The sequence below is a fragment of the Mesocricetus auratus genome, unplaced genomic scaffold (assembly GCF_017639785.1).
Source record: "Mesocricetus auratus isolate SY011 unplaced genomic scaffold, BCM_Maur_2.0 Super-Scaffold_4256, whole genome shotgun sequence".
Taxonomy (NCBI): domain Eukaryota; kingdom Metazoa; phylum Chordata; class Mammalia; order Rodentia; family Cricetidae; genus Mesocricetus; species Mesocricetus auratus.
This window is the reverse complement of record NW_024429182.1, coordinates 37,425,563-37,451,836: the sequence shown is the minus strand read 5'-3', so window position 1 is coordinate 37,451,836 and position 26,274 is coordinate 37,425,563. Positions and strand designations below refer to the sequence as shown.

Here is a 26,274-nt window from a genome sequence, read left to right as displayed (position 1 = left end):
AGTCCACTATCATCATGACAGGTGGCATTCAGGAAGACGTGGTGCTGGAGAAGGAGATGGGAGTTCTATGTCTTGATCTGCAGGCAGATCAAGAGTGTAGCTTGAACAAAGGAGATATCAAAGCCCATGCCCACAATAACTCCTTCCTCCAACTCACTAATAAAGTTGTCCTCTTTGTCTTCTTGTCTTTTCAAAATAAACGTTTTAGTTTGTGCTATGTTGTTTATTTATTTATTTACTTATTGCAGGGAACATGAGTGAGTCATGGTGCATATGCGGCCAGAGGACAACTTACAGAAGTTAGTTCTCTTCTACCATGTGGGACCCAGGGGTGGACCTTAAATCATCAGGCTTGATTACAGGCTCCTTTACCCACTGAATCATATTGCCAGCCCTCAAAACAGAATTCTAGTTGAAAATCATTTTCTTAAAAAATAAAATAGAATTTTAAAAGTCAGGTATTTACTGGGCAGTGGTGGCACATGCCTTTAATCCCAGTGCTGAGGAGGCAGCTACAGAGAAACCCTGTCTCAAAAACAAACAAACAAACAAAAAAGTAGATATTCAACTAACCATTCCATTGTCTTGTGGTTTGGGATTAAGCTTGTAGGCCTTTTTTTTTTTCAGATGTGAGAGGAAGTGATGGTCCTTAACAAACAGCTCTCTTTGTCTTATCTTTAAGAGTACTATCAGTCATTTCAAACGTTGGCCAGTCTTTTAAATATTTCTGATTTTGAGGGAGCAATGTGTTATACATATTAAATTAACACACATTTTCTTTCCTTGCATATTCTAGGAGAAGAGAAAAACCAAAGGCAAGTGTCTAGACATGGAGGACATCTGTCTCTCCTACTTCTGAACCTGCTCTCCCTCTCTGTGCTCTAACCTTGAAAGAGCATCTTTGACCTCTTCCTTCATCTGAACAGTTCAGGCTAGTTACTCATATAAGAGCAACAACAACAACAACAACAAAAAACACAGGTGCCTATAAAATCCCCTGGTTTGTGTGTAGTCCAGAGGCTCTCCTCATCTTTTGTTGTTCCCTCTTCAGAGGCACTGAGGAAAGAGACTCTCCTAGACCTGACTTGTACGGATGGCTCCATTGTTCTTCCCAAATTCTCCTGAGACACTGGCAAAGGTTTAGAAGCTTTCTGACCTTTTACCATGTCAAAAACTGATGAAGATCATACCTCAAGCTCAAGCCCCTGCATTTAAGCATGCAGTGGTTGGTCGCTAGTGCTAGCATACTGGTGAGGCCACATGAGAAAGAGTGAATGTAGGCCAAGTGTCAATCAAGCCCTGTGGACTTGAGTGGGAGCCTCAAGAGAGACAGGAAATGTTCTTCATCCCAACCCTTGCATTCCTATTTTGCAAAGGACTAAGGTTGGTCCTGTGCCTTGTGTGAATTATACTTCATTGGTCATACTTCCAAGAGTTTTATCTAGAGAAGGATTCCATAGTAACACCTTGGCTGAAAGGGAGACAATGTAAGGTTTAATTAGCCATGAGTACTGGATGAGGTAGGAGGGCTGGCTTGCTATGGAGGGTTATACACCAGCATATAGAGATGTATTGTTCTAGACAAAGTCTTTGGGAGGAAAATCCTATTTTTTTCTCTGTCAGTGTTTTGCTTTCTATGACAGTAGGTTATGGTAGCACTTGATGAAACCTAGGAGTAAATAGACAGATACTCAGGGTCTGACCTGGTAATAGACATCAGTTTGCACCTAGAGAAATGCATGACACTGCTTCTAGGTGTCTGGCATCACCATGTTTAACTGTATTTCTCTGTTCAGCACCTGTATGTGCAGCTGGTGCTCAGGAGGCTGTGTTCTTCAGCTTGGTGTACAAGAGAGACAACTCTGGTCTCAGGCCTTATATTCTAGGAAGGATGCTATTGCCCCTTATTTCAGATTAGGTTCTATCTATTTCAGTTATGGGAATTAAACCCAAGGTCCTATTCGTGCTTGGTAAGTACTCTTATCATAAGCTATATGCTCAGACAGCTTAATTACTATAAAGGCTTATGGGGAAGGGCAGTTCCAACCACTGGAATCCTGTTCCACAATGTATGGGAGCAGCTTTTCTCATCACCCTCATACTCTTGCCAGATTGTCACTAGCCTATCAGTGTGTTCCAAAACACAATTGTCCATTTCTACCCATGAATGCATCATTAGCGGCAACTGGCACTTCCAGTTTCTTCCCTGTGATGTGTCAGTGTGACCTACATAGATAAAGCACAGGGTTCCCTTCAAATTTGGCTGTTAACTGTGCAGATTCAACAGTTATGGCCAAATTCCCCCTCTGTGCTCACACCTGCCCTATGGTGCCACTTCTAGAACTCACTTCCTTTGCCCTAAGGGTTGATGGCTACATCCAAGTCTTTTGGCCTGTTCAGACCTGTATCTACCTTCCTGATTTTGCAATGTTCCATATTTCCAGTTTCCGAGGTCAAAGTTGGACAAAAGCTCCGCTTTGCCAGGCAGTGGTGGCGCACGCCTCTAATCGTAGCACTCAGGAGGCAGGGGCAGGTGGATCTCTGTTGAGTTTGAGACCAGCCTGGTCTACAAGAGCTAGTTCCAAGACAGCCTCCAAAGTCACAGAGAAACCATGTCTCAAAAAACAAACCAACAAACAAAACAAAACAAAAAACCTCAGCTTTATTGGACTAGACCCTTTAAGTGGTTTCCTTTGGGGAAGCAGGAGAGCAGCTGAATCTCTGCTTTGGCTCCTAAAACTTAGACACTGATTCAGCTTCAGTTTCAGGTCACATGCTGTGTCACCGGGTACCATTCCTGATCTTTCTATGCTATTCCAAGGCTCTAAATATGAACATCTTGTTTTACTGACTGTGGGCAGGGAGGGATTGAGGGTAATTGTATCAGCTATCCCCCCGCCCAGTGTTTTAGTGTCTATGTGGGGCTCTAGCACACAAGCCTCCTCCTGTGTCAGCCTCCCTACCTAGTGCTAGGATTGAAGTTATGCACCACCACACCTACCTACTATCAGGGGTCTTCATTGCAAGTGATAACAACCCAATGAAACTGACTTTAGAAAAACAGACTTGGTGTGGTTCGTGTAACTGGAGAGGGCTAGTTTCCTACATGTCTTAGTTAGTCATTAATTCCTGTTCTCTGTGATGTCCCTTCCAGCCAGGCCCTTTATACTTGATAGTCTTACATTTTGTTATGAATTGGGGTCTCGGGGGAGGGAAGTCAGTCCACAGGAGTCAACAGAATGCTCTTATTCAAGGAAGGGCCATAGAGGAGGGAGAACTGGAATCTACAAACATCTACTGCGGGGACTCTACTGATTGTCATTGACAAGAAGGAGATGCCCACATGCTACTTGATAGCTCATAGTGACTAATCTGTGTTTGTCAAAGGATTGGGAGAAAAAGGACCCAAGTGCAAAGTGACAAAAGGAAGAAACAGGGAAACACAGTGATAGAAGCCAGCCTGTATACCCCAAACTTCCATCCATGTGCAGTCTTGGTGCATATGCTTGAGGGGCATCCCCAGCAACTTTCTGGTATCATAGGACCACCGAAGTAACTTACCATCTTTCCTAATAACTGCTGCTTGTCAGGTCTGGAAGGCACCCTGTTCATCTCCATTAGTGGTGGACATCTGTGCATTTGAGTTATTGCACTTTCTAGTGCCAACAAAGACCCAGAACAAGGGTGTCATTAGAGGCCCCCATGGAGCAATGCTTTGCACTAACTGCTGCCTGTCACGCTTACAGCTTCTTTGCTGATATTACCAAATAAAGTCTGCCTCTTAACGATTCACTTTTATTATCATTATCACTGTCACAAGGAATATCTAACTCATTCATGCTGCACTTCTTGCTGTAGAATGTAGAATCTAATTCCTCAGACTGGCTCTGACATGTATACTGCCAGACTGAACCAACCTAGTAGGACTACAGCAGTTTATGCACAGATACTGCAGAGGTTTCTTTACTCAGTCAACAAACACTGACTATCCCAGGATGCTTATGAACATGCTATGTGAATTGCTGAGGGAAGAGCAATGCCCCAATGGGAATCTCATGTATGGGACAGACGAGTAATTGGGCAGTGGCAGCAATGTGAGAGCCCTAAGACAAATAAATAGCAGGAGTGTTAGGAGCTTGAGGATATGGCCAGCCCAATCCTGGCTACAGGGGTAGAAAGTGGGAGGTTAGGCACACACTAAAGGAAGAGATACACCCTAGGTGAAGCTTGGGAGTAGGGCCAAGTTGTCAACGGGTCTTATGGAAGCAACAGAAACAATGTGACTCAAAATCAGGAAGTCAGAGAGAGACTAGATTCTAGGAACTACAAGAAACTTGATCTAGGTTGTGCCTGAAGGAGCCAGCCTCCCTCTCCCCCCTCCAACCCCGTTTTAGTAGTAGCCATGACAGGCTAACATGTGCTCAAATGACCTTGTGGCTCCTGTCCTGGTCACTAGGAGGTCGACGCGCTCCTCATGGCAAGGAACCAATCAGAAGTTAGCTGGCAGGCCTGTGCTTTAAGGCTCTGGGTGTGCTTTACAGACAAGTGCACAACAGTGATGTACAGAGCATAGCAACCGCGTAACAACCAGTTGACCAATCGACACAGGGCAGGTCATCCAAGCACACCAATCCTGAGACTGTTGCATACCCCTAGACTCTCCCCTTACACTGCCCTATAAGATCCCTGCCTTGTGGTTTCTCGGGGTCTTTTCTCTAATAATCCACTGCATTAGATGGATGAAAAGCCTGAACTAAGGGATTGGCTCGTTAAACAACTATAATAAAAGACTCTTTGCTTTTGCATCGAAATGGACCTCTTGGTGATTTGGGGGTTCATAATTTGGGCACAATAGCGTCCATAAGGAGAAATGAGAAGAAATAGACCTGGAGAGCCTCCTGCAGACTTTGAACATCACCTGTCAGTGAATTTCCTTCCAAGACCCTTTTATTGGACTGTCTTAGGTGGTCAGTACTACAGATGTCAGTAACAAGATTCTGCCTTCTACAAAACGCCTACTCCCACATCCAATTATCTGGCATATAGAGCCAAAGGGAGTGCTTTGGCCATCTTATCCTGGTCATAAAGCCAGCATCTTGGTGGCCTGGTTAGCTAATAAAAGCCTTTCCAGCTGCAAAGGTGTGTTTTAATTTTTAAAAAAATCATGTGACTTTTCCAGCCTAACTAAAAACTCAGTTACTCAACCTCTGTAGCAAATGACAAGAAAGATTAAGAAGAAATGGCATACCTATGACCCCAGGGGGCTTCTGCTTCAATTCTGGCTAAGAGCTGGATGTTAGTAGTGTTTCAAACTGCCAGGTGACCCCTGGGTATTCAGAGCCTGGCAGAAGGAGTTGTGGAGAAGAATGGGCCCCCTTGCTGTACTGCTCAAGCCTTGTAGATCCCCCATGCCAACCCTCCTTCCACATCCTAGGCAGAAGCCTAAGGAGCTGCTAAGGCCTTCTGGGGTGCTCTTACCTACTGCTAACAGGCATAAGGTTGCCCTCTTCAAAGGCCAAGGTAAAGCAGCTGGACAGGAAGGGCTACCTACCTACCCTTAGTCCCTACGAGCAAGTCTGGCTCTGTGGTGGTTTGAACAAGAATGGTCCCCATAGGCTCATATGTTTGAATGTTTGGTTCCCTGCTAATAGACTGTTGAGAAAGGATTAGGAGGTATGGCCCTGTTGGAGGAAGTGTGGCCTTGTGGGAGGAACTGTGTCACTGGGGATGGGCTTTGAGGTTTCAAAGGCCCACACCAGGCCCAGTCTCTCTCTCTCTCTCTCTCTCTCTCTCTCTCTCTCTCTCTCTCTCTCTCTCTCTCTCTCTCTCTCTCTCTCTCTCTCTCTCTCTCTCTCTGCCTCTGTCTGTGAATCAGATATGAGCTCTTAGCTACTGCTGGAGGCTATGGCTGCCTGTCTGTTGGCATGCTCCCCACCATGATGGCCATGGACTAACCCTCTGAAACTGTAAGCAGGCCCCGTCCCTAAATGCTTTCTTTTCTAAGGTGCCTTGGTCACTGTGTCTCTTCACAGCAACAAACAAAGCAGTAACAAAGACAGGCTCTATGAGCCACAGCGTGCAGAGCTATAAAGCCTTATTGGGGAACCACCCCACCCACTCCACCCCCACCTGGCTTACCGGGAAACTCCAAGCTGACCTTGTTAGTGCATTGCTTCTGCTCACCCAATCCCACACATCGCCCTCCTCCTCATCCCCATCTCCACATCCCCCTGGACACCTCTGCCTTCGCTGTTTAGTTACTGCTATAGTTAGGTTTTATGTCTTGTCCCTGAAATGCACATACTTGGAATGAAAAGTGGTTGGTTTGTTTTTTTTAAAGACAAGTAGCTCTAGGTTCTGTGGTCCCTCCCTGTCACCCATTCCCTATTATCGTCCTCCATCCATCAGGGGCACCAAGTGACAAGCTCTCTAGGTGCTTCCCAGGTGCTGCCCTGTACTGTTCCTTCTGTACTGAGACAGCAAATCGTTGGCTGAGGCCGTGGATTGTTTCTCACAGCAATTAACAGTTGCCCTCGTGTTAATTTCCAATCAATAGCCTGCCATGCTTGGCTCCAAGCTGTCCGCTGGAGGCCTCTACAGCACATTTTGAAAGTAACTTGCCAGGAGGTAGGACTCTGGCCCTCACTGCTCCAAAAGCCAACCATTTTAGGAATTCCAAATGCCCCCCTAACCACTGCCAGGGGCCAAGGGACTAAAGAACCAGGCAGGTGGCTCTAGATACCTCTTACAGTCTGATGACAGATTGGGGACACAGGTGGAACCGCCTCTCCTCAAGAGTGGTGGCCCTTTGAATATTCATGAAGCTCTCATTTTCCTATTTTGGCTTTTTTGAAACCTTTTGCTGTTTGAGGTGGCTGTATTTTTCTTTCATTCAAACCCCTCATTTAAAAATCTCTCTCTCGTTTAAATTACATTTCCATAGTTTCTCATTTTTTTTAACTGTGTCACTTCCTCTAGCTCCCTGTGGACAGAATGAGACCCGAGAAGATGGCAAGACAATCCAGCTGCCCCCATGCAAGACAGGAGCATGGATTGTACCAGCCATCATGGCCTGCTACCTCTTGGTGGCGAACATCCTTCTGGTCAACCTCCTTATTGCTGTCTTCAAGTGAGTGGCCCCTTCTTCAGTCATGCAGGTGGATGGATGGGCAGCATGGGTAGAGGGAGCCGATATTTCAAAAAGTAATGATTATTTTTGGTCATTGTGACTCTCTGGTCTGTTTCAGCAATACATTTTTTGAGGTAAAGTCCATATCCAACCAAGTATGGAAATTTCAGAGGTACCAACTCATCATGACTTTCCACGAGAGGCCAGTTCTGCCCCCACCACTCATCATCTTCAGCCACATGACCATGATATTCCAACATGTGTGTTGCCGGTGGAGGAAGCATGAGAGTGACCCAGATGAAAGAGACTACGGCCTGAGTGAGCAGCAAGCTGGCACCCGCAGCGGGAGTTCCCAGCAACTCCCACAGGCAGTCGGGGGGGGGGGGGACTCATGGTTCTCCTGCCTCCTGCATATTTAGGGAATGGGAAAGGGACCTGCTTAATGAGATACATGATAGAGGGACGACAGCACAACATGAGATGAAGGCAAAATTCTTAGCCACTTCTTAGTAAGAGTGAAAAACACTCTGCAATAGAGCTAGTTTGCCACCTTCATACACTTCTTACTTTCCAAGGATCCCACCACAAACCAGACATTTCTATGTACCAAGTGCTATATTAGGTATCGCTTCTAAACAGTGAGACCTGAGTTTTATTCTTCCATGCTCATTTCTGGGGCTATCCAGATCGTAAATGTTTTCCAAGCCTTCAGCATTAAACCGGTATGATTTTGTGGAGAATGGGCCATGTTTTCAAAGGAGAGAACAACAGCCTCTCCACCATCTACTATCCACCACTCACCACCCTCCTTCTAGACTGGTGTTTCTGAAGGGAAGTTTGGATGGCACTGGGCTGGAAGAGTTCCTCGCTGTGTAAGAATGTATGACACATTGCAGAAGACTTAACATATCCACTCCTGCACATTAAGTACTGGTGCTCCAACAGGCTCCTAAATGCCCCCTGGGCACCAAGTCTCAGGAGCCACTGGAAATGCAATGAATTATAGACAATCTACTGTACTTTTTCCAAATGTTATGCAAAATCTACAGGCAGAAGCCTCTGGGATAATGATCCAGGAGTCTACCTCCATCCCTGAGATACCAATATACCCATGGCTTAAAACCAGAGTCCGTTAGTCAACTGCTTCTCTAAGCCTAAAGCTCTTAGTGATCTCCCTAACAAAGCAATGTCTATCTTCTTTCTAGACAGTCAAATCAGACCATTGGAAATACCTGACAATTCCATCACCACTCCCTTCTCAAATACAAGTTTAGGCAAAAAGCAAGCTAGGTACCCTGATATTTTGTACTCAAATCACACCAGCGTGGTCAAATCCTAGGCAAGGAATGCTGTAAGAATATTGCACTGGAGGGGAGGACTATGGGAGGAGGGGATGAGAGGAGAGGAGGGAAGAGAAACTTCAGTCAGGGTGTAAAAAATTAATTTATTAATAATAATAGAGAATATTGCACTAGGGGTCAACTCAGAGCTCCAAGTCAACTTCAATAAAGCATGAGCATTTGCAGTAGAAAACTTTGCTTAGCTATTGAGCACAAGATGACTGGAACTATAGTACATGACAGAGGCCTGTGTGAGTTATTTTTATCATCATTGTGACCAAATACCTAGCAAAAGAAGCTAAAAGGAGAGATACATTTCACAGTTTAGAGAGACGTAGTTTATTATGATAAGGAAGGCATGGTGGTGATGTGTCTCCATAGCTGCAACAGTATGAGGGACATGCAGTTCCTCATACTTTTGGAGATCAGAAAGCAGAAAAAACTAAATAGGCACCCTGGCCAGGATATGAATCTTAAAGATATATCCTCAATCACCCCAACAGACATCACATACCCTAAAACATTACGACCCTCTAAAGACTATGCACATGAGTCTGAGGGGGATATTTCTTGTACAAACCACAGCTAGGGCAGTCCAGAGACCCATTTCCACTTCAGAGCACCTGCCATAGGTCCAAGGACACTGAGAAGCTCCACCAAACTCTAGAATATATGTGATTTGGTTTTGTGTTTTGTTTTATGTTTTGAGACGCTGTCTCACAGTATAGCCCTGACTACCTTGTAACTCACTATATAAATCAGGCTGTCACCATACTGGTAGTAAGTCACCGGGATTAAAGGCAGGCACCCCCACCCCCACCCATATACATGGCTTTCTTATTTTGAGCCAGAGTAGCATAGGATGTATCACTAGGTCTCTGGACATGTGGCAGGGAGGAGCAGGTGACAGACTTCTCAGAGACTTCCTTCCCAGAAGGAAGATCTTGAAAATGTGGCAGGATGAAAAGAGTGAAGAGCAGAGAGGCAGGCCCTACATGTGTCTACCCATCAGGGAGGAAAGAAATTCCCCCATCAGTCTGTAGCTGTCATTAAAAGATCCCAATACACTGCCAAGTTCTTGCTGAGCCTCGGAAAGAGTAAACTTAGAGTTATAGGGTAAAATCTGACATGGTAATAGGGTTTTTTAAAGAATGTTTTATTTTTTTTAAAAAGAGCAGCATAGGGCTTGGGGTTTGGCTCAGTCAGTAAAGTGCTTTTTATACATGCGTGAGACCCTGAATCTGGATCAAGAGCATGAGCATAAATGCCAGGCCCAGACACAGCAGCGGTGCCTGCACACACATACACACATACACACATACACATACACATACACACACACACACACACAGAGAGAGAGAGAGAGAGAGAGAGAGAGAGAGAGAGAGAGAGAGAGAGAGAGAGAGAGAGAGAGAGAGAGATTTTGTTTGTGTTTCAACAAATAAAGCTTGCCACTCGTTAGTCATAGAGGCCAGGCAGTGGTGGTACATACCTTTAACCCCAGCACTTGGGAGGCAGAAGCAGGTGGATTTCTGTGAGTTCAAGGTCACCCTGTACTACACGAGTTTGATCCAGTCTAAAAAAGAAACAGAGCTCACACCTTTGATCCCAGCACTTGGGATCACATGCCTTTAATCCCAGCAGTAGGGAGGTAGAGACAGGAGAGATACGGCTGGGCAGAGAGAGGAATATAAGGCAAGAAGAGATAGGAGCTCATTGAATAGCCAGTCTGAGGATTTCTAGAGACAGGATCATCCATTTGGTTTGAGGATTCAGTAGAGGTAAGAATTCTTTCTAGTGGCTGGCTCCTTTACATCTCTGATCTTTCCGTGTATACCCCGATATCTGACTCTGGGTTTTTATTATTAAGACGTATTAGAACTCATGCTACACTTACTGCCACAAATTGGACTGGGTATATTTCTCTTCTTTTCTGGAGGGGGGGGACAAAGCAGGTCACAAAGATGAGGGGATAGAGCTGGGAAGACTGTGAAGTGATTGTGATTGAGGTGCATGAAGTGAAATTCCCAAATAATCAATAAAAGTATTATCTTGGGGAAAAAAAACTCAAGCCACAGATAGAGAGAGTCAAGAAGTCAAACAAGGCACTTTTAAGGTGCCAAGTAAGTACTGGGTCTACACCTTTGGATCTTAGAAACATCCCTAGCAGAGGGCATCATGGGTCTTTGGGATCAGTGAGGGAATCTATACATGGCCTCTCTCCGTCTTGACCCTGATGTTCATGACCCTACGTAGTTGCATGACCACATCTCAGGTGCCCCTATGTGGCACAGCTGTCCCTCACCTTAGGAGCCTGCCATATTTAAGAAATGCAGTCTGACTTCTGGTATTTTCTATAGTCCCAGAGGCCTTTCCAGCCATGTTTTACAGCCCCTGGCAAGTTCCTACTGAAGTTTCTAGACAAGCAAAAGAGATCTAGGGCCACAAAGGCCCACAGAGCTGAGATTCAGCCCTCCTAATGTTTGAGCCAATTCCTGCAGCACCTCAGGGAGCCAGGATGAGAAAGGCTTCCTGATTTGAGGAATATCCCCAACAACTCTCTTGCCCTAACCCTGTTCCAAAAACTATTTAAATGTTCACAGTTCTTCTTCTGTTGCTGTAGCATTGATGGAGACATTTACCTTCTATTAGAAACCTGGATTAACATTAGCACAAATAAAGAAGGCTTCTTTTTCTTACATAACAGAGAGTGAGGAGATGATTCAAAACTCAGCCATGGCTCACTGAGGTCAAAGACCCAAACTCCTTCTAGTTTTCAGCTCAGCTTTTCTTTTTGTGTGATCACAGAATAGTTGCTGGGTCCCCTCATCATCAAATGTTTATATTGAAGTCAGGAGAAAGAAAGGAAGCTGAAAAAAGTTTAGAAAGAGCAACCATGTCTTTTTTTTTTAAGTCACTGGCAAAATCTCTTCCTGACACACCATCCTTCCTCGCAGTAGACTTCTTTTGTTTCTTGTTCTTCTAAACTGAGTCTTGTGGTTGCAAATAATTTCAACAGTGACTAGAAATGTGTCTATTTGGCTTTCCTGCCTCTGTAGTAGGAAAAAAAGACAGAGAGAATTGGGCTGCACAAAGATTATTAATCAATCATGTTGGCATGTCACACTGCACAGCCCAGAAAATTCGGAGCCTTTAAGAAATATCATGCTCCCAGTTGATTTCTTTCCCTTGTTTTCCTCATGCTCTCGATCCTGTCACTTCCTTAATTAAGCCCAGCTCCTGTGGTGCCCAGGTATACCCAGGTGGGCTCCAGAAACCACAACAACTGCAGCTCAGGAAGGAGCTAGTGTTTCAAGAGGCCTAATTAGATTTGGATTCTGTCTGGAACTCACAATAGAATCTGGTAGACTTTCCCCAGCCTGGATTTCTTTAAAACTGTCATTAGGCCACAGACCAGATGTCTTTGCGGTCCCTGCTCTGTCTCACAGTTCCTTTTTTCTCCCTCTCAGAACTCTTCATAACGGATGATGAGCTCAAGAAAGTACACGATTTTGAAGAGCAGTGCATAGAGGAGTATTTCAGAGAGAAGGATGATCGCTTCAACTCATCCAATGATGAGAGGATACGAGTGACATCAGAAAGGTGTGTTCCCTGTCCCTGCCTCACACAGATGCTTCCTATCACTGTCCATGTTACCATATGAATTAGTTGTCACATCTCCAAAACACAGGCCTCTTAGCTGTATTTTTACTGCCCAAGAAAACACAGACCTTCTGAAAGAACAGGTCATTGCCTGATCAGTCCACAGATCGAAGTCCCAGACTTAAAGATCTTAGGCTTTTCCAGGAGACAGTGAAAGCCTCCTACCTGGGCACGCGTATTGGTGAGTCTAGAACAGATATGGCTTGGACCAGAAACTGGAAAGTTCTGTCCCAGAATAAAGCAAAGAAAGCCCAGCCCCAACACAGTCTCTTTAACAGGTTTATGTTTCATACTATAGACTATCGAGTATTCTTACCCAGAAGAAAAAAGCCCCATGCTTGGTTTATGTGGTGTTCCATACCTTCTAGATAAGCAAGAGCAAGAGTTCTGTCAATCAGTAAGGATAATGATTGGTATTTTTCCAAGAACTGTTTTTGTTGTTTTTCTTTTTATATAACAAGATTAAAAACAAAGAAATTAGTACAAAATTTTCTATCCAGGTTCATTTATTCCTTACCAGGTGGCTTTGAGAGCCAAGAGATCTGTATGAAAACTCTCCTGCACAAACACGAGTACCTGGGCTCAGGCGGCAGCACCCACATCACAAGACAGGCATGGCCTCATGCGCACCAGTGGCCATGGTGCTGTCACTGGGGCTTGCTTAACTTAAAAAAATGCAAGGTTCAGGTTCACAGAGAGACCCTGCCCACCACAAAAAAATAATGTACAACATACACACACACACACACTCTCTCTCTCTCTCTCATACACAACAGAAATGTTTGATATCGAACACTTCTAAATCTAGGCAACTGCCCTTACATTTTCTTGTGTCTCTTATGTTACTATAGACTAATAAAACCATCATTCTAAGATGGTACATTCATAACCCAGCATTTGGTACTAGCTTCCAAAAGAACACTCAGAGAGTGTCACAAAGAACTAGTGTAACTGCACTTTAACTGTTTATACTATAAAGAGCAAATGGTAAATAGAGATATCACAGACTGGTACCTGCTGTCAGTGTGCATGAGACTTCAAAGATTTAAAGAGACTCATTCCTAACCTTCATGAAATAACACTTTGTGTGCCCACATCAAAGTTTCTTTATTAACTGTGTAGAAATCACATAAATTGCAATTTTTTGGTCCCTTGCTCTTTCTTTAAAGAATGCAGACTATATACATAGGTATAATCACATATGCCAACAAGTGATTGTATCCATAGGTACCAAGCCAACATTAATAAGAATTAAAGCTGTGCACAGATTTTACACACATCTGCCACTAGAAAATAAGAGAGATTTATGATATGCTGTAAAGTAGTTCTCTGGCAAACAGAGGAAGGAACTGAAATTCTGAAGCTCTCTCTCATTCTGAGGCCTTGGAAAGCTGTTTATGAATGGACATACAGTCGTGTGCTTCCAGAAAATTGTGCCATGTGGGAATATTACCATAACTGAGACACATTTCCTTAGCATATGTCTTCGGGCCTTTGAAATGCTTTTTTAATTCAGAAAAACTGTAGGCCTAGGAGGCAAGAAAGGCAGGGCGGGAAAGGCATATTAAGATGACAGGAAGGCTTTGCCTCTCTGAGGAACTAGGGTGAAGAGGCCCAGATACCAGCACACATGAATATACTGTGACCATATCAACATCTCCTTTTGGGAAACCCAGGAAGGAACCAGAGTCTCTCCATGTCAGCAAATCCTGCAGGACTGCTCCTTACCCTGACCTGCCAAGGTGGCTTCTCAGAGTGTGAGTGAGGTGAGAAGTACCAGGAATGCAAAATGAAGTAGAAACCTGCCCTCCTGGTTCAGGGGCAATAAGAAGACCAGGCCTCAAGAACCAGTATGACCTCCTGAGCAAGCCCAGGGCCACAAGCTCTGACCTCATTCTGTTTCTTTGACTTCTGTTTGGTTTTGGAGTTTTACTGTGGCTATTGTTTGGGTTCTTTGCATTTCTAAGAAAACCAAAAGCTAGCACTCCAACAATTGAATGGTATGTAAGCACAACAGAAGTGCCTCGGTGCATTGGAAACCCACCAAGAGATCAGGGCATCCATATTGGCTGCCTCCATATCCTCCAGGATATGACTGTTCTGAGTGAGTGGCAGCTCACATCACCAGCCTTGTCCACAGCCTCTTAACAGAGACAAAGGCAGCTGGGAAAAGAGATCTGCACACATGTGTGTCTGTGTGTAGATACATCCGTAGGAACACTTATGGTTACATTTCACTACTGATTGTGCACAGTCCTATAACAGAGAGAATACTATGTAACTGTGCCTTTGTGTTATACATCTGAGTGCAGGGATTTGAAATCAGAAGGACTAAGATCTTATTCCCTTTTCAAGGGCATGTGCCACCTCTCATCTTCTCTGTACCCTGTTGTCATCACCTTCTGAGCTAATCTGAAATGAACCATCTGGAGATGTGAGGGACAGAAGGAAGGCTAAAGACAGGTTTCTTTCCATATAGCATTGTGATTTTCACAATGACCTTCTTTCTTAGTCATTGTCTGTGTCTATCTCTTGGGGATTCCTATTGATTTATAAGTTCTTATCACCTGTGTCTGCATTCTGTTGCTTAAGCTATTTGACCATAATCAGCACTGGCTGGCTGCAGTCATGACTGAAAATTCTTGGTGGGCTCTGTGTGTACGTGAGTATGTGGATGTCAGAGGACAACTTGCAGGAGTAGCTTCTTCCTTCCATCATGTACATCCAGGGATCAAACTCGGATCATCACTTTACCTGCTGAGCTATCTCACTGGTCCCAAACTTTGCTAGAAAAAAAGAATAAGTTTAAAGGAAGCTGTCTTGTTACAGAATAAACATAAAGTAAATTTGACTCCAAGCTCCTTGTAGTTAGATTCATGCTATTGTTTGGCTAGATGGTTAATCACACCCAGAATGATGGATGGATTAACACTGACTCTCCCTGTTTTCTACAAGACTTAACATACCAACTACATAGGAGTGCAGAGAAGTGCTAAGAATTGGTTAAAAATAGTTCTTAAGCCAGGTGAAGGGTGTCATGCCTTTAAGCCCAGCACTTAGTAGGCAGAAGCAGGTAGATCTTTATGAGTTCAAAGTCAGCCTGATCTATACAGCAAGTCCCAATACAGCTAGGTCTATATAGAGAGACACTATACGTATGTACATCTGGGAGAGAGTATTCAGCCCCTTTGCAGCTGGTTTCCAGCTCTAGATCTGTTTTCCTATTCTGTGATGCTTTGCTTTGTTTTTAGGGCTCCATCAGAACCTTCCTAGTGCATCTGAAGAGTCTTCCCCCTGTACCCAGCTTCTTTTCATTCCCCCTGGATTCCTGGTCTGGGTCTAGCAGACCTCCCTCCTTAGGCCTCAATGCTTCTGACTTTCACTTGCTCCTTTTCTCTGTGATATAGGACCCTAAGCCTGAAGGGCAGTAGACAAAGAGGCCCGACCATCCAGGCTATAGTACACAGACATTTCTCAGCCCTTAGGCCAGTGATCACGTGTAGTTATGCAAAAACAGTACCATTATCCCCTTCAGAGCCCCTATCCACTGGGCTCTACAAAGGACAGCAGTAAAGTAACTATTCTGTCCTTTATTACTCTTCTAGAATTAAATACTTCTCGGTAGCAGCACCTAGGGTATGCTGAACCGGAAGCTAAAAACCTGAATCATGGCAGGCATAGAGGAGCTTGCCTGCTGTCCCAGCTGTTCAGGAGGCTGAAGTGGGAGTATCATTGGGAGATAATTCCAGTCTGCACAACACAGAGAGACACCTTTTCAAAATTACTACTAAAAATAAAGAAAACCACTGGATGAGTTCATTTCCAAAACGTCCCCCAGCACAAAAGTATTCAGACCTGGTGATTCTTGGTGACAGCAGGAATGTCACTCTTTCCCCTTCAGCCCCTCCCTTTACCCAAAACCCTTGCTGATTTCCTCTTGGAGAAGAGCATAGCTTTGCCATCTTCTAGCTTTATCCTCTAACTCTCCCAGCAGAGGACCCTGACCCAAGTGACTCTTATTCTCTGCTTCTCGGCACAGGGTGGAGAACATGTCCATGAGGCTGGAGGAAGTTAATGAGAGAGAACACTCTATGAAGGCTTCACTCCAGACTGTGGACATCCGGCTGGCACAGCTGGAGGACCTAATCGGGCGCATGGCCACAGCCCTGGAGCGCCTAACGGGTCTGGAGCGGGCAGAATCCAACAAGATCCGCTCAAGGACCTCCTCAGACTGCACAGATGCAGCCTACATCGTCCGCCAGAGCAGCTTCAACAGCCAGGAGGGGAACACCTTCAAACTGCAAGAGAGTATAGACCCTGCAGGTGAGGAGACCATGTCCCCAACTTCTCCAACCTTAATGCCCCGTATGCGAAGTCATTCTTTCTATTCAGTCAATGTGAAAGACAAAGGTGGTATAGAAAAATTGGAAAGCATTTTCAAAGAAAGGTCCCTGAGCTTACACCGAGCTACTAGCTCCCACTCAGTAGCAAAAGAACCCAAAGCTCCTGCAGCCCCTGCAAATACGTTGGCCATTGTTCCTGACTCCAGAAGACCATCATCATGCATAGACATCTATGTCTCTGCCATGGATGAGCTCCACTGTGATATAGATCCTCTGGATAATTCCATGAACATCCTTGGGCTGGGCGAGCCAAGCTTTTCAGCTCTTGCACCATCCACAGCCCCTTCAAGTAGTGCCTATGCAACCCTTGCACCTACAGACCGACCTCCAAGCAGGAGCATTGATTTTGAAGACCTCACCTCCATGGACACTAGATCTTTTTCTTCAGACTATACCCACCTCCCAGAATGCCAAAATCCCTGGGACACAGACCCTCCAATGTACCAAACCATCGAGCGTTCCAAGAGTAGCCGCTACCTAGCAACCACACCTTTTCTTCTGGAAGAGGCCCCCATTGTAAAATCCCATAGCTTTATGTTTTCTCCTTCAAGGAGTTACTATGCCAACTTTGGGGTGCCGGTGAAAACAGCAGAATATACAAGTATTACAGACTGTATCGACACAAGATGTGTCAATGCCCCTCAAGCAATTGCTGACAGAGCCACCTTCCCTGGAGGTCTCGGAGACAAAGTAGAGGACTTATCTTGTTGCCACCCAGAGCGAGAAGCAGAGCTGAGCCATCCTAGCTCTGACAGTGAGGAAAATGAGGCCAGAGGCCGGAGAGCTGCCAATCCAATCTCCTCTCAGGAGACTGAAAATGCAGACAGAACCCTATCCAACAACATCACAGTTCCCAAGATAGAGCGCGCCAACAGCTACTCGGCAGAGGAGCCAAGCGGGCCATATGCACATACCAGGAAGAGCTTCTCCATCAGTGACAAGCTTGATAGACAGAGGAACACCTCAAGCCTACGAAATCCCTTCCAGAGAAGTAAGTCCTCCAAGCCGGAGGGCCGAGGGGATAGCCTGTCCATGAGGAGACTGTCTAGAACATCGGCTTTTCACAGCTTTGAAAGCAAGCACAACTAAACCTTCACCATGTGTTGCAGGAGGCTCAAGAATCCAGCACTAAAATTCTCCCCATGTCTACCTTGTTCCCCATGCTTGAGTTATACCTGCTTTACTCTTAGCTGAGCAAAAACAATGCCTTGGGAGATGTTAACTCAAAGGTAACCTCGGGCCACAGGTCAAGCAAGCTTTCCATCTGGCCCAGTGCCAAATGTAGGGTTTTAAGGCATGTTCACACTTGTTGGGAAGGGAGGGAACAGAAAGGGGTTAGAGATGAAAGTGTGTCACCAGGCACCACAGTAGGTCATGAGCTCTGGGGAACAAATGGGCTCAAGCATTCTCCATGCCAGCAGGCATCTTGGGAACTTCTGCCCTGTTATCAAGAGGTGAGGAGACAGGGCTAAATTGCAAACTGAGATAAAGTAGCCAGCATACGAGATGAGATATTCTAAACTTCAATTCTGTTTTCTTTTCACATTGGTTCCATCACTGGTGACTGATGAAGAGCATCCTTTTTATTCAGTGTAAGCCGGCAGCAAGCAGTTCTACCTAACGTCCCACATCCTTCTCATGCCAACACTTCTGTAATTGGTCATTATAAAGAAAAACAAGGTAACAGTCATATATACAGTTCACCTGTCTCTTATATACTCACTTCTGGTGCCACAACTGTTTTTCTCTTTAGAAGAAACTAAGGGAACAGAAATGCCTTTTATTTTTTCTTTTTGTCTTGCAATCAAAATGAAAGAAGAATTAATGTTGAAAGCAAAAGTCATATGATTTATAATATACCATGGGCAATCAAGTATATAGTCAAGCAAGCTCAGGATGAATGTAATTAGATAATTTTATATTTTTAAGTTACTTTGTATCTCACCTGTCATCAGTGAATTCACTATCAAATATGTAATAATGAACTTTAAAAAAAATGGTGGGAAGAACTAACATTAAATTGCCAAGTGGGATGTTGTTAGAGTCTCACCATTCACCGTGTGTGACGCTGCTGTGTGGCTGTCATCATGTGCATGTCTCCACTATGTCCTCCGAACACCTCCAAGATGTAACTGCCAAATTTCCACACCACTCATCACGTGACCATTTTGTATTTGAACACATGGTTATTTGTGGATATTTTCATACATAGAATTTAGCCATCTAACCTTGGGCTCAGCATAAATTTAATCGGAGTTTTTCAAGGGCTGGTATCTTTTTTACGGAAATGTTCCAAAGTGCTTCTGTTTTGCTTTGCTTTGTTCTTGAGACAGGGTTTCTCTGTGTAACAGTTCTGGCTGTCCTGAAACTTACGTTGTAGACCAGGCTGGCCTTGAACTCACAGAGATCTGCCTGCCTCTGCCTCTGCCTCCCTAGTGCTGGGCTTAAAGGCTTATGCCACCACCACCCAGCTCCAAAGTACTTTTTAAGGAAGTTTAAAAACCATAGACTTGACTAGGGGCTTGACATCAACCCAAAGCCATCATTAGCTGCAGGCAGACCATGACTAGTTTCTTATTTACAGAGCTCTATAAAAGATACAGTAAGCCAAAATAGAAAGCAAGTATACCATATACAGTTTTATAGTTTATACTGCCTATATATACATCCACATACACAGACACATGTTTATATAGAGTAATAGACACAGAGATTTCTTAAGTGGCCTTGACTCCCTGTCATCTGGAGGTATAACCAAGATTATTTTTTAATATCCAAGGAGTTTTGGTGGGGAAAAAAGTTCATTGTGCTATTGGATCCACTGTTGAAATTATACTTTCCAGAAAATCTCTGTCTCTTTAATCATTCCTTACACTGAACAAGAACTGTCAAAATGGCTCATCCCTGCCCTCTGCCTCCTCTTGTTTGGAAACATCTAATGTCGTGACATCTCTTTCACTCTGGTTTCTCTGACACAAAGCTATTACCACAGAATACAATCTGAATAGATGTGTGATTGTAAGCCAGTTTGTATTACACAGTCTAGAATGGAGGCATAAATTTCTAGATTAGAATCCAGATTTGAAGTGGGATGAAGAAATTTTGACCACAAAACTTTGGATTCCTATTTGGATCATTGAACATTTTAAGATAAAGTCTTTAAGAAAAATTATTTGGAGCCAGACATAGTGGTGATGTACACCTGTGACCCAACACTTGGAGAGAAGAGGCAGAAGGATGAGAAGGAATTCAGAGTCAGCCTCTGCTACATACCACATCCAAGGCCATGATACCCTGTCACAAAAAAAGGAAAGAAAGAAAAGAAAACATTGTAAAAGGAAAAACATTTTGAACTAGAAATTGGACTCAGTGGCCCAGCACTCATCTAGCATACTCAAGGCCCTGTGTTCCATCCCCAGGAGGAGGAGGAGGAGGAAGAAAGGGAAAGAGAAAACAGAAAACGATTGCATGCCCCCCCTGACCCCAGATGCCCCCTGGTTCTTTTATCTGTAGCTGGAAACACCAAGGTGTATCTCATTTGGCAAAATAAGTCAATCCCTCACAAAATCTCTATGCTTTATTTTTTTTAAGAAACAAGCTTTTCAGATGGAAAAAAAAGTGGCAAGCTCACATATGTGAAGAATCCTTTCTCATCCTTGGAATTTAGGTAATGCCCAACCTCTTCACTGATAACTGCACTAGAGACATTTCCTAATTGGTGATCTCCCTCCCAGCAGCCATGTGTTGGACCTAAAAGTAAATCATTTGACTCTAAGCTTCCTTGAACCATGAATCCCTGTAAACCTCATAGAAACTCTGAGCTCTCTACTTCCCCCCACCACACACACACCCCAAATTTACATCCATGTTAAGGCACAAGGTGACTTTAAGGGGTTCATGACTCCCCTGGTTCCACAGTGAGTGATGATGAGGATAGAGACCTTGTTCATCATCCGTCAAGCTGGACTAGGCACCATACACCTGTAGACCACTTCCCTGTGATTTTCTGGAAGGCCAAGTCTCAGCACTTCTGTTCCTTAGAGTAGATATGGTTAGCTGGATATCGTTGCGCCCTAACATTTTCATGACTGAGTAGGAAGCATCCTCAGAGGTAAAGACTCTGAGGGAATCCATAGAGGAGCCCAAGGAAATGAAGTCATCATCTGAGACCATAGAGCAGGGTACCAAGCACCATGGGGCCTGGCTTGGGACCTCATCCAAAGCAAGGGAGAGAAAGAAAGAACAAGCCTGAGTATTTCTGTTTGTTGTGATCACCTGAGAGAAAGAATGTGACCTGGGGAAGGAAACACTTAACAGTCCAGTCCTGAGCTTTCTTTCTCCATGAAAATTAAGTGCTAACATCCTTGGTGAAGTGTGCGAAATCTCTAAGCCAAATGTAAACGACTTCAGACACTTCAGACACAAACTGTGTAGGCCTCATAAGCCATCTCTTCCCTGTGCACATGTGTGTGTGTTATTCTCAGTCCCATCTTCTTTCATTTCTGGGGTCTCTGCACACCAGTGTGGCATTGATTCTGTGGCCTTGTACAGACAGCTTGTGTTCATTTGTTCTACCATGTCCCTGACAGAGGAAACCTTAATTCCCCACTTTGTGAACTACGCAGCTCATGAGCAGCCAATCATTGAGGACCATACATAAATAATGTCATAGAGGACTCAAGAAAGAGATAGCTTATTTAATCGTCTGCTTCATAGGTGCCAATTTTTATATGCTGCGATGTGTAATGATTTGTCCTAAATTGCTTGCTTGTTCCTTTGGGGAAAGAAATGAAGGATGTTTTTATAAAAATGGCCATATTTTATATTTACGATTAGAAACTGATAGGTTCGAATGGAGCGCTAGAAAGCAAGAGGATAATTGTCATGGCCAGTTTGTGTTTCTGCAAGCCAAAAGGAGGACAGTCAGAGTGCGGCACTTTATAGAACTGGGTGTTTCTTTAAAGTTGAAGCTTCCAGGCCAGTTATTATTTAGCACTTTGAAAGTTTCCCCTTTAAAAAAAATATATATACATACACATATATATACATATACCAGAATAATGAAATGGGAGGGGGGTGTACTTGTGAAAACACAAAATGTGTTTCTTCTGAATGTTACAAATGTACTTTAAAATCTGGTTTCTATAGATAACATTATGGTAGATCACTGGATAGCACATTTCTTTCTCCTTTCTGCAGCTGTACAGTCTAATCTTCCTGGATATTTGGGCTGTTTGATTTCTTTAAAGATAATATTATCCAGTTATCCATCATGCTATATCTATAGGCTATGCCATGTGACATGTTCGGCAATGCTGTATTATAAAACACATGTAAACCTATCTGTAACCTGTGTTTAACCCAGCATAGTTGTAGCATGTGGTTGTATTAATGAACGCTACAGGACAGCTTTATAATCATTTATGAATCTGTAACATTCAATAAAGAAGCACATATGGCAAGGATTAATTACGCTCCCATTTCCATGTTATTTAGCAGCTCCGGTAATGGGCATTTTCGTTCTGGTCTTCATTACTTTGTTCCCATGCCTCAGACTACTGTAAAATATTTGTATAAGCTGGTGTGCATCTTCTACCAGGTCCCACTAGCTGTGAGAGGTAGAGTATGGTTCTGTGATGGACAAGCTGGCATGTTATGCAAAACACTATCTAACAAAGAACTTAAATATTTTAAAGTCCAGTTGAATTAGCTGTTTATGTCTGCTGACCCCATGTGGAAGCAGTGTACAGTATTTTATAAATATGTTCATTCAGTAACGCTGTCTGTTCTAGATAAAAACGATGCTTATGTTTAGGTGGCTGTATACTTGGCCTAGATATTGCATTCACCTCACTAATCTTTACAGTAATAATGTGACTTGACTGAGTAATCCCTCTCCGAACCCAGTTTTAATTTTGTGTCGGCACAATGCACGCTGTGCTGTATGAGTTTCTTTTGACTCTTTTTAATGCACTTACATTTTACTCTTGTCTGCTGTAACACTGAAGCCAGTTAGGGACCCACTCAGATTGTTGGACTTCTTAAACTGGGGCTCCTTTCAGTTTTCAAAAATGAAAAAAAAACAAGTAATCAAGGGTTTCTTTTTTTCAATTTTGTAAAGCTCTGAACAAATAATATGAAATAAAGTGTCAACCGCAAGTTGCAATAGCTAGGGGACCCAAAGAAGCAAGCCAGCACCACTCTGGAGTCCCAAGGTCTAAGTGTGGGGGCATCTGTGATATATGAAAGACACATCTTGGATTCTTTAGGGCTTCCTGGGTGCAAATTGCTAAACCAGAGATGAAAACCAAAGGTCCATGGTGGCAAGACAGAAATGCACAGACGGCTATGAGTGAATGGTCCCGCGGTAATGGATGAGACCTCTCCCTTCTTGTCCTGTGGCTTTCACAGCCTGTGGGTGAGCTGGGCCCAAAGGTGGGAATGGGGTGATTGTTTGATGAAACAACAGGTGACTCCAAATAGTTTATTCTTTAAAGAAGCCACTGTTGCATTGTTATAAGCCATTCAACGTCTGGAAAGGGATGGATCCAACTTGCACAGTCTAAATGCTTCCAAGATGAGCTTGGAAACCTTTCTCTCCACCAGCTCTGCCCTGTGTTGTCTCTTGTGTCTATGAGTCAAGCATCCTGTCCCTCAGATTATAGTCAATAAAAGAGAGGGTGGCTCTGATAAAAGAAGAACAACTTTTTCTTTTCTTTTTCAAATTCTTTTCTGAGTGTAAGTGTCACCTTTGCTCTCGTGACCTCTTTGCACTGATTTCCCCTAGTAAAAATCAAGATGTGCTGATTTCCGTGCATCATCTACGAGGGGGAGTGGGTGACCAGATCATCCAGATTAATCAAAAGAGGTGTGTACCTTTCCTGGAATAACTGGTCACCTTCTGCTGGCAGCACATGACCCCCACATGAAACATGAAAGGTTGGACGTCTGTACAGATGTCCATAGACTCTGAGGGGCATCAGTACTAGTCATGACTCCAGCACCTAGGGCAGCAGATCGCTGAAGAATGTGAGGGACAGGGTGAGATCAGCCTTGCGCCTGGTGGCACAGCTTTTTTCGTTTTTCGTTTTGATCCCTTTACTTTTTTTTTCCCTTAGTCTAAAATTAGCTCCCCTTTTCTCCCCATGTGTGTGAGACCACCAGACTCATCCATTACCTCATATCCCTTTGGACCCCAAAACAGTAACCCCAAACATCAACTACATGGAAAAAGCCAGATGTTCTGAATTTGACCCAGGTCTGATCTTCCAGCTGACTTTACCTCCTCCCTCCAACCAAGTTCCTAGCATGGCTGCTGTGGCACCTGTCACAGCTGATTCTGAACTGCCTGTCTGAATCCTGAAAGGCATCCTACATCTTCACGCAGTCGCCTGCCTCTCCACAAAGGGGTTACAAACTCAATCCAAGACCCGGATCTAGAATGCAAAGGAATGGGTCTAGGCAAGACGAGGCCAGCAGAATTTGTTGAGCATGAAAACATATGCATCCCACAGAAAGACTAAAGATTGGGATTTTCAACCCCTGTGCTAGCCACATACGTGTCTGCCAGCAGTATTTCGGTGACCATGTTTGGGGTCTCTAATGTGGGGTCAAGCAGGATCTGATTCATGATTTTGGAACACATCAAATACACGCGAGAACTTCGAGTTGGGAGAAGCAGCTCACCCTATTTGGCGTGACTCCTGGATGACTTTCATGTGTGTTGATTAGCATGTTTTACTATATCCAAACACAGGATCAGTGTGAGGGAGGCTGAGAAAGGATGCTGTAGCATGTGAAGACTTGCTTCCTGTCACTGGGGCATCTGCCCTGAGTTTATATTGCTGCTACCGCTGTGTAAGACAGTCCGTGTAGTCAGTGCACTATACTCATAGCCATTTCATAATCTAGCACTTAGACTGTCACTTGTAAATGCTCTAACCATAGTTTATAATGGGGAAAATTATTCAGATACCATTTTTAAATGAATTCCTATAAATACAATGATTTTGAAATTGGGTTTACTAAATATACATACATCTTTTCCTTCTTTCATGTATGATACAAAGAGGTTTGCATATCTACTGATACTATGAATATATATAAATATATATAAATCTAGAGGCATTGTTCTTTTTTAACAGTCTGTTACTGAATTCACAATGCACTTTGAGCTTGTCTGTTTAGATATGTAATTTGAAGCAGAAGTTGGCAAATACTACAGGCAAAGAACTTTCTGGAATTTCTGTAACAAATGTTTTCAATAAAAAAATACAAATAGTTTAAAATATGACTCAGAGTTCCTTGTGCATTTATGTGTCTCTATCTGCTTTCCACCATTCTCATGCTAAAATCCCCGGTGGTTCCTAGGGAATCATTGCCCGGAGCTCCATGAATTACTCATTCTGGAAAAATAGAAGTTACGGACTGTTCAACTATGGGGTGTGGTCACCAGCAAAGAATGGATATTATAGGCTAATGCGATGTGAGTGTGTGTGTGTGTGTGTGTGTGTGTGTCAATTTGAAACATTTTCAAATTGACAGATATCATATCTAAGGCATTTGCCTTTATAAATGTTTTACTTTTTAAAAAAGCATAGAAAAATACATTACAAAATATACACACATTCATTCATTCAACAGGGCCTCACTTTGTTACATGAGCTGGCATAGAACTCCTGGACTTGAGCAATCCTCCTGCCTCAGCCTTCTAGTTAGCTAAGACTACAAGTGTATACTAATGTGCCTAGTTATTCCTTTTATGAAAAATAATTTGTGCCCAAAAAGATACCAATATGAATAAGCAAACTATGTGTGTGTTCTTGTGAGGCTTTACATTCAACTGTCTTGAGAGTGGGATCATATCACTATCATTTAGTTGCCCAAAGAATAAAGCATGAAAAAACAAGTCTAGGGATTTAGAGAAGTGAATGCTTTATGACTGAGGAGAAGAAATGTTCTCCTGGTGGAGGCAGTGCTACATTGGACTGAGCCCTGCCTACTCAAATCCTTTGTAATGAAATGGTCAACATCAATCTGTAAAAGCAACTGTTTATGCTCTTGAACTCATGTAGCTACCATAACACACACACAGCTTTCAATAAAGTACCCTGGAAAATCTCAAGTATAGACCAGCATGTGTCTTCATTTAATGAGATACTGATGCAAGTGAAAAGAATAAATTCTATAGAAATAATTCTCATTACTTTTTGTACATGTTACCTCACTTAATTGAAAGACAGAAAACCTGGTCTACCATATAAGAAAAGTCTTTGAGTCCTTATCACTGGAATTTTTAGTAATTATTTTTCTACCTTCCTAAATCACTGGTTAGTTTACTTGTACCCAAATGTCTCAACTCATCACTATGTTAAAGCTCAAGTCATTTCCTTGAAGCTGTGGGCTGTATGGTAGTCATAATCTTTCAACATATTGTTGAGATAGAGACTAATGGTACTCAGTTATCTTAGAAAGGCTATCACTTGAAATCAGAATATTGCTCTATTATGCTGTCTCAAATATTAAGCACCCATTTTTAAACGTTAGATGTATTAGTTTTCTAGAACTTTCTTAACAAAGTAGCATAAACTTGGAAACTTAACAGAAAGTCATCATCTCAGATTTCTGGAGATTTTGAGTCCAAAGTAAGGATGTCAGTAAGTTTGCTCCCTTCAAAGGACCTGAGAAAGACTCTTCTCCATGCTCTTACCTGCTTTGTGTTGTTTTCTGAAACTCACTG

At 43.4% G+C, this 26,274-nt stretch overlaps 1 protein-coding gene across 18 annotated transcripts in view; it reads left to right on the top strand.

Annotated features, from left to right (window-relative positions):
- The window catches only part of Trpm3 (transient receptor potential cation channel subfamily M member 3), an 866,780-nt gene extending 841,952 nt beyond the window's left edge, over nt 1–24,828 (top strand). For 17 of the 18 annotated variants that reach the window (XM_040746389.1, XM_021225349.2, XM_013114264.3 and 14 more), the window contains 4 exons: nt 6,979–7,129; nt 7,248–7,447; nt 11,940–12,072; nt 16,172–24,828. In XM_040746389.1, the coding sequence (XP_040602323.1) occupies nt 6,979–7,129; nt 7,248–7,447; nt 11,940–12,072; nt 16,172–17,624 (1,937 nt within the window). In that variant the 3' untranslated portion in view covers nt 17,625–24,828. The remainder of the gene's footprint in view (nt 1–6,978; nt 7,130–7,247; nt 7,448–11,939; nt 12,073–16,171) is intronic. The other variant, XM_040746451.1, reaches the window with a different exon arrangement.
- The last annotated feature ends 1,446 nt before the right edge of the window (nt 24,829–26,274 follow it).